Here is a 9,044-nt window from a genome sequence, read left to right as displayed (position 1 = left end):
ATTCAGGCGGACCATGTCCCGCTAAAAGCTACAAAAGGGCAGAATTAGCACCTGTGCTTTTGTAGTTTTTATAAGTCTGTCGTGCTGGGATGGGTGTGGAAGAGGGCAGGTTGGCCTCCCCTAGAAGCTCTGCGGCAAGGCAAAGCCAAATCAGGGGAGTGTGAGCTCAGCTGCTGACTCGTCAAGTGAAAGATCCCCATCTGGGCTTGGTTGCATCTGAATCAGAGGCTGGCACAGACAGAGGTAGCCTCCTGCTATGAGGCTGTGATTAAGAGGCGCCTATATAAAGATATTTGGCTGCCAATTTGCTTCACAACGGGCCTTTGGAGTCTTACACACTGTTGCTTGCCGGACAGGTGAGTTCCAAAGCAGGAAGAGATCCTACCGTTGTAGGTAACAGGGACGAATGGGAAGCTGTAGGAACCTTTTTTTTTGCAGATATGGGATTCAACCTTGAAACAGAGGAAGCTGCTTTATACTGAGTCAGACCCTTGGCCCACCTAACTCAGTCTTGTCTACACTGACTAGCAGCCACTCTCTCCATGATTTGAGATGGGCGTCTCTCCCAGCCCTACCTGGAGATGCTGGGGTTTGAACCTGGGGCCTTCTGCATGAAGAGCAGATGCTTCACCACTGTGCTGTCTGGCTCTTGGGACTCTCCCCAGCTGCACACCCTTCACTGGGCCTGCTTTGTGCATTCCTTGAGTGGTTTTTGTCTTCTTCTGATGTGCCCTTGAATTCTGATCCTTCCTCTGGTGTGCCTGGGAGAGGAATGTTCTCGTGCGGGTAGAAGGCAATGATAACGCTCATTGCTCCACCCACTTTTGCTTCTGGCCCCGCCCACCACTGGCTTGTGACCCCTAGGAGGTTGCCTAGCAGGGAATGCCGCTTTTGGGCTCAAACAGGTTCCCCAGCCCTTGCATAGATGGTGACAGTGGTGGGTCTACTCTGGGTAGGACTTAAGTAGCTAGGTTATACTGGGTTGTATCCTGGGACGGGGGAGAAATTTGATTCAGTTCGAGTTTAAAGGCGGGCCTACCTAATCAGTTGCCAGTTCACTTCTGGGCCCAGTTCCAGCTGCTAGTGTTAGCGTTAGCCCTAAATGCCTTAAGTCCCAAATATCTGAAAGACCACCTCCTTCCCTGCAGTCCCTGCAGGTGTTGAGGTCGGCAGAGGGGGCCCTTTTGGTAATTCCACCACCCTTGGAAGCTCAGGATGGTGATGGCCCAGGAGAGGGGCCTTCTCTGTGGCAGCCCCTAAGCTGTGGAACTCCCTCCCTGCCGAGGTGCATCTGGCAACTTCATTGCACAACTTCCTGCAAATGCCGAAGATGCATCTCTTCACCCTGGCCTTCAACACCTGAGATCATAGAATCATAGAATCGTAGAGTTGGAAGGGGCCTATAAGGCCATCCAACCCCCTGCTCAATGTAGGAATCCATATCAAAGCATTCCCGACAGATGGCTGTCCAGCTCCCTCTTGAATGCCTCCAGTGTCAGACAGCCCACTACCTCTGTATATGTTTAGGACCCACCCTGTGGTGGACATCACCCTGTGATGTTGTTTAGGTTGTTTTCAACTATTTTAATTATGTGTTTTTAACTCGCCTTGGACCGCTGGGTAAAGGGTGGGTAAATACTGATGATCATGATGATGATGATGATGATGGTGATGATGGTGATGATGGTGATGATGGTGATGATGATGATGATGATAACAAAATATGCACTTTCCAAAACAAATTGAAACCCAGCCATCTTTTGAGATTGGCACTTCTCTGAATTTTGGAAGGGAGATCTCCATCCCAAGAGTGTGTACAAAAATGTGCATAGTCATGTAAAGCATGCATAAAAAGGCACTGTTTAGTGAAAATAACACACAAGAATGTATTATATATTGGGGAATTGCTGGGCAAAAATGTATGTGTTAGGCACAATTGCACACATAGATATGTCTATTAGGAGGAGAAACTTGCTGGTGAATTTTCATGGGGACTTTAAAACAAATCACTTACATGATGTGGCAATGTGAAGGAACTTAACTTCAGATTGCAAACATGAGAAACTGACAGATTCTCCCACCACTAGTTGCGTCCAAATATGTTCTCCCAGATACCCCAGGCTGACGCTGGCTTCCCCAAGGCAGAACATCATATCCTGCTCTTTCATTCTAGGTTCCCTTGAACTTGCAAAGAGATGTCCCAACTCCTTGGTAACATTGACAGCATCATCAGTGCTTTCAACAAGTATGCAAAGAGCGATGGGGACTGCGCAACGCTGACCAAGGGCGAGCTGAAGCACATTATCCAGAAGGAGTTTGCCGAGGTGATCGTGGTGAGTAGCAATGCCAGCCTTCTGGGCCACAGGGGTGGGAAGGGAGGACAAACGTGGAAGACTTGCCTACTTTGGATCAATTAAAACAACCACTAAAAAGATTGAGCAGATTGACTTCTATGGGTCTGGATAGGCTTCCTTAAAAGAAACAAAAAAAGTTTTAAGCAGGCATCGAAAGGAATACTGCGAAGGTGCCTGCTTGGTGTCAATAGGCAGGGAGCTCCAAAGAGTAGGTGCTGCCACACTAAAGCATTGCAATCCCCGTGATCCCTTCACCAGTAGCCAAGCTGGCTGAGGATGATGGGAGTTGTAGTTCAAGAACATCTGGGGACCCAAGGTTGAAGAACAGGGCCATAGACAATACTGAGCTGGATGGGGCAATAGTCTGATAAGGCAGATTCCTATTTAAATCAGCCTTTTTTTCAGAACCATGAGGACTGGAATCTTACTTTATTTTTTATTTTTTAAGAGGAAAGGTCGTAACTCAGTGGCGGAGCACCTGCTTTCCACGCAAAAGGTCCCAGGCTCAGTCCCTCACATCTCCAGTTGGAGGTGGGAATGCCCCATATCTGCCAGTTAGCATAGGGAACAGTGAATGAGATGGACCAATCATCTGGCTTGGCTTAAGGGAGTTTCCTGTGTTCCTAAATGAGTAACAGGCTTGATGCATTTCCTTGCAGAACCCACACAAACCCGAGACGATTGAGACCATTCTGCAGCTGCTCGACAAAGATTTTGATGGCAAGGTGGACTTTCAGGAGTTCACCGTCCTGGTGTTCAAAGTGGCCAAGGCCTGCTACAAGAAAGACCAGGAGTGCCAAGGAACAGAAGGACAGCCCAAGAAATCAGGGAGCAGCAGACGGCAACAGGATGCATCGGCCCCGGACAGAGACTCAACCCGTCAAGCTTCCCGAGAGCAAGAGAAAGCTTCTGATGCTGACTCTCAGTGCTCGTCTCAAGACGGAAAGTGGGAGCCTCACAAATCGGACTCATGCTGTGATAAAGAACTCCTAAAACGAGAGCAGGAGCCAACTTCCCGATCTCCACAGAAGCCTTTGGGGGTATGTCCAAATCAGAAGGAGACCAAGGAGCATCTAAGGGCAGAGAAGGAACCAAAGCACCGAGCTTCTCGGGTGGAACGGAGAGCAGAGCACTGTTGCACCAAGCCTTTGCAGAAGGAACCTCAAACTGTAGATGAGGACCTCAACGGCCGAAGTCCACAAGAGGCTCTCAGACTAGATGAAGACTCGGCTCAAGAAACTCAAAGGAGCAAAGTCCGGCAGTCGTCCCAGCTACATAAGAGAGAGGAACAGGGCTGCACAGGGCCACACAAACCAGAGCAAGACCAGCCAGGTCAACAAGGTACTCACGAGAGAGAGCAAACTCTGAGTCAGAGAGACACCCACAAACCACCAAAGAAAGAAGAGGATGTGGTGAAGCCAAAGTCACAGGGAACAGTCGGAAGAGCATACCAAAGGCAGGAGCAGGAACCTCAAGCTTCCAGGGCCATCCAGGATCACCAGGCAGAACGGTCTTCATCAGGCTGCCAGGAAGGAAGAGCTTCAATGTTTGAGCAACATTCAACCTGCCGGCGAGAGCAGGGGCCTCAGAGAGGAGAGAGGTCAACACGCCAACAGGGATGTAATCCCAAGACACGAGAACAAGACCCAAATAGTAAACCTGCAGAGGAGCATCAGGAAACAGAGGGCGATTCTTGTGAACAGCCAACAAAGGAAATTCAAGGATCAGAACGTGCCCGGAGTTGTCAACCAGGCTGTAGATTTCCCACACATGGGAAGCAACTGACTCGGCCACAAGAATGTCAGTCTCGAGGTCCCAAGCAGGCCTCGACTGGCCGAGAGGAGCAAGAGTCTCAAGCTCCAGAGGAAGCCGCAACTAGCCATGAAGAATGTCAGTCATTGACTGCAGAACAACGCCAAGCACATCGAGAGGACCAGAAGCCTAAAAATGCAGAGCAGAATCAATATCGCTGTCATGAATGTCCACCTCTGACACCAGAGCAGGACCTTTCTCCTCAAGAGGAAACAAAGCCTCAGTCTTCAGAGAAGGAAGCCAGCTGTGAGGAGGCACAGACATCAGAGAAGGTCACAACTGGTCATCAGTCTTTGACAAGAAAACAACATCAGCCTTGTTCAGAGGAGACTAAGCCTCAAACCTCAGGGCACAGCCAATATGGCCACCATGAATGTCAGTCACCAGAGCAGGCCCCTTCCTCACAAGAGGAGACAAAGCCTCAGACATCCAAGACAGCAGCAAGCTGTGAGCCAACAGAGACTCCAGAGAAGGCCACAGCTGGCCTTCAGAAAGATGAACCTTTGACATCAGGACAATGCAAACCCCCTCAAGACAAGAAGAAGCCTCAAAACTCAGGGCAGGGCCAATATCGGAGTGACAAATGTCGGTCTCTAACATCAGAGCAGGCCCATTCCCCTCAAAAGGACACAAAGCCTCAGACCCAGGAGAGAGAAGAAAGCTATGAGTCAGCAGAGACTCCAGAGAAGACTACAACTGGTCATCGTGAATGTCGATCTTTGACAAGAAGACATCATCAACCTTGTTCAGAGGAGACTAAGCCTCAAAACTCAGGGCACTGCCAATGTCGCCGCCATGAATGTCAGTCACCAGAGCAGGCCCCTTCCTCACAAGAGAAGACAAAGCCTCAGACATCCAAGACAGCAGCAAGCTGTGAGCCAACAGAGACTCCAGAGAAGGCCACAGCTGGCCATCAGAAAGATGAACCTTTGACATCAGGACAATGCAAACCCCCTCAAGACAAGAGGAAGCCTCAGAACTCAGGGCAGGGCCAATATCGGAGTGACGAATGTCAGTCTCGAACATCAGAGCAGGCCCATTCCCCTCAAAAGGACACAAAGCCTCAGACCCAGGAGAGAGAAGAAAGCTGTGAGTCAGCAGAGACTCCAGAGAAGGCCCCAACTCACCATCAGGAAGATGAATCTTTGACCTCAGAACGAGGCAAACCCCCTCAAGACGAGAGGAAGCCTCAAAACTCAGGTCACAGTCAGTATCAGTGTAATGAATGTCAGCCTCTGACACCACAGCAGGCCCTTTCTCCTCAAGAGGAGACAAAGCCCATGGTATCAGAGACAGAAGCCTGCTGTAAGCCAATGGAACGGGCAGCAGCTGGCCATCACAAATGTCCATCTTCAATCCCAAGGCATCATCAACCTCATCCAGAGGAGAGGAAGCCTCGAAGCTCAGGGCAGAGCCAGTATCGCTGTCATTGTGACTGCTGCTCTCTGACACCAGAGCAGGCCCCTTCCCCTCAACCAGGAATGCCACTTCAGACACAGGAGAGGGAAGCCAACTGCGGGCTAATGGAGACTCCAGCCACCCAAGGGCCAAGAGAGTCTTTGGCCAGGCAGCCCTTCAGATCTGCTTGGCCCCAGCAACATCGAAGAGTGTTGCAGTTCCCTTCTCCATGGTCCCCGAAACACTAAAGCCACCGCCAAATCCAGAAGCCCTCCAGATGCTAGTTTGGTGACCCACTAAGCTGAACACAGTCGTGCGCATATATACACAGCTGTGTGTGGTGGCTGACAGGAGCTGGATAAACTTTTTTTTTCCCAATCACCTCGGGCTGCAAGAACTGGGTTGGGGAGAATTGCCAAGCACCCAACAAGTCATGATGAGTGGCCAGTTGGATATTCTTAGCTTGCTAGGCCACCAGAAGAAAGGGGCTGGGGCTAGGCTTATTTGTGGGCATCCAGAATGAAAATCATTGATATGCTTCACCATTTAGTTGGTGTACCAAAGTTGGTTCCCTTGAGAGAAATGTTAGCTCTCGGACACACACCTCCAAAGAACCCAATATTCACGAACCCTTGCTTTCCATCTAGTCCTCAGATAACCTCAGGGGTGGAGCCTCAGAGATCAGGATTGGTGCTCAGGGACACAGGAATCTGCCTTATGCCGAGTCAGATCACTGGCCCATTTAGCTCAGCGTTGTCTGCACTGACTGGCAGTAGGTCTCCAGGGTTTCAGGCAGGGCACATTCCCAGCCTTCCCTGGAGATGCTACTGGGGACTGCGCCTGGGACCTTCTGCATGCAAAGCAGATGCTCTACCACTGAGTTCTTATGTTTCCAAAGATTCTAGTCCACATGGTTCCACAAGTCTGATTTAAATAGGAAGCAGCCTTCCTAGCTCAGGGCACAGATGGGCAGCAGCTCTCCAGAGTGTCAGGCAGGGAGTATTTCCCAGCCCTGCCTGGAGATGCCACTGGGGATTGAACCTGGGCCCTTCTGCAAGATTCCAGTCCTCATGGTGTTGAACAAAGGGTGGATTTCAATAGGGACCTAGGAAACCACCATATTCCTAGTGAGACCACTAGTCCATCTAGTTCAGTGCTGTCTACACCTGTACTCTTCAGCTTTTCCAGACCCACGGCCCACTTTCAACTGAAACATACATTTGGGGACTCAGTTCTCCCAGCCCTCGCCTCTATCACTGCAGCCCCAACACGAAGCACCTTAGCTCAGTGCTAGAGCACCTGCTTTGCATGCAGAAGGTCCCAGGTTCAACCCCCAATGGCATCTCCAGGCAGGACACGGAATACCTCATGCCTCGGAGAGCCACTGTCAGTCAGTGTAGACGATACTGAGCTGGATAGACCAATGCTTGAGCAGTTATAAGGAAGCTTCCAATGTTATGCACCCATCCCACATGATTTCCTCCCGCTCCCTCTTCCATTGGAGGTATCACCGGAGGAGCCACCTTAGCACAAGGATGAGGAACATCTGAGGCCCTTCAGTTGCTCTTCGACTCCAGCTCCCATCAGCTCCAGCCAGTATGGCCAGCAGTTGTAGCTCAATAACTTATGGAGGGCCACAGGTTTCCCATCCCTTCTTTGGGGTAACGAACCGGCCCCAAATCTCTCTACCCAAGGCTAATATCCCTCTCGTATAATCAGTGGAGGCTGAGCCATTAAGGCAAGTGGGGTGCTGCCCCATCAACCTGTCTTCCCCCCAGCCAGCCCCCACCTGCCTGCCTTCTAACTTACAACCAGCCCATGGGGTGGTCTTGCCTGTGTCCCCCTTAGTCTCACGTCTGCCCCTTGTGGAACTCAGCAGGGAAGAAGAGGAGAATGGAGGCAAAATGGGAATAAGCTGGCTCCGCCTGTCCTTGGCTCAGGCACCACCTACTGTTGAGGCTCCCTGCCTTCCACCCCAACAGTCCCAATGTGCACCAGCCAACACCGAGCACAGAGTAGAAGGGCCTGCCTTTCCTGATCACAATTTGAGGTGAGAAATTCAGCTGCCTGGCTTAACGGAGCAGAGGACTGGGGCCGTGAGGGCGCAGCCTGGTACACTTCGGTTTCTCATACGCATAGATTAGTCTGAATGAACGCTTTCTTGCTTCTTTGCAAGACAATAAAAGGAATTGCAATGAGAACATGGCACGGACTCCTTTGTCTTTACAGTCAAGCCGTTTTTGCTGCTGGAATCAAGCATGAGGCTGTGTTAGCCTTGTTATGGAAATAATATGTATACATATATGCAGAGATTCTCAGCGGTCTGAGCTGCGTGGTTGCCAGTATGTGTATTTTCCTTAGTAGCTGGCTTTTACCCTGCATTTAGATCACTGGGACTTCAGACTTAGTACAAGAAGAAAAGCTATTTTATTTATGATGGATTGATTCCATCAAGGAAGCCATGGACCTGAACTTACAAGATCTGAACAGGGTGGTTCATGACAGATGCTATTGGAGGTCACTGACTCATAGGGTCGACATAAGTTGTAACCGACTTGGAGGCACATAGGAACAACATCTTTATTTATAGAAATACATAGTAGATAGAAAAGGCATACCTAGTTCTAAATAACTAACTAAGTTGGAGGCACAATGCCCAGGCTTCAGTATTGCCCTCATGGCTCATGAGAGAGAAAAAGGACAAAGATGTCTCCTCTCTCCTCGGACAGTCGAAGAAGACAACAAAGGAAGGAGGGGCAGGTCAGCTTCCCTGAGCATATCAGTTTACAATGGAAGGAAGTTAGCCAGAGAAGAGCACAGGTAAAGGTAGGCAAGCCTGGCCAGCTGGAGGACCCTGACTCTATCTTCCTTCTGAAATACACACAAAAGAACCCAAGCAGAAGTTGCTCTTGCCCCACTTCCAACACGCCTGCGACAGGGCATTGTGTTATCCCAGCTCTACCACAGGAGATTGGTGAGGCCTGTGAGGCTTGCCCTAGGCCAGTGCAAACTGGTGGCTCTGACATCAATGGGGCAGTGAAGCCATGCTGGGTTTTAGTCCAAACTCCCAAGGAACTGCCCAAGGTGCTGAAGCCTAGTCCCAAAATAGGTTTAGCCCCTATTGTTTTTTTTTAATAATTTTTATTCAAATTTTTCAAAAGACAAACAAAACAAAGTCAAACAACAAAAACAACAATACAACAAAAGAAAAATAAAATAAAATAGTTGACTTCCGATTTGTCGCAGATCAGCTATAAGTATATAATATATATCAAACCTGTCCCTTAATATATACATACAGGATCACTTTTCTCCATAGGCTATCTTAGTTAATCGTCAAATCCCAATATCATCACTTTTATTTTGATCTTTCAACGAAAAGTCTAACAGAGGCTTCCATTCCTTAAGAAATGTGTCTGTCGATTTTTCTCTAAGTAAACATGTCAATTTATCCATCTCTACTAAGTCCATTAATTTCAA

General features: G+C 49.3%; 1 protein-coding gene across 1 annotated transcript; it reads left to right on the top strand.

The window, feature by feature from the left end:
- The first annotated feature begins 2,195 nt into the window (after positions 1–2,195).
- LOC133375172 (filaggrin-2-like) lies at positions 2,196–5,812 on the top strand. Its single transcript, XM_061606742.1, has 2 exons — positions 2,196–2,333; positions 3,014–5,812. Exons 1-2 carry the CDS (start codon positions 2,196–2,198, stop codon positions 5,810–5,812), a joined length of 2,937 nt encoding a protein of 978 aa, XP_061462726.1.
- Positions 5,813–9,044: the final 3,232 nt, after the last annotated feature.

The sequence above is a fragment of the Rhineura floridana genome, chromosome 22, assembly GCF_030035675.1.
Source record: "Rhineura floridana isolate rRhiFlo1 chromosome 22, rRhiFlo1.hap2, whole genome shotgun sequence".
Classification (NCBI taxonomy): Eukaryota; Metazoa; Chordata; class Lepidosauria; order Squamata; family Rhineuridae; genus Rhineura; species Rhineura floridana.
The sequence above is the reverse complement of the archived record's forward strand: the minus strand, read 5'-3'. Positions and strand labels throughout refer to the sequence as shown.

Bases quoted from the DNA above. Each gene is read 5' to 3' on its own strand.
- LOC133375172 (XM_061606742.1), top strand. From the start codon at position 2,196: ATGTCCCAACTCCTTGGTAACATTGACAGCATCATCAGTGCTTTCAAC. The intron at 2,334-3,013 runs GTGAGTAGCAAT...ATTTCCTTGCAG, and splicing joins AGTTTGCCGAGGTGATCGTG to AACCCACACAAACCCGAGAC.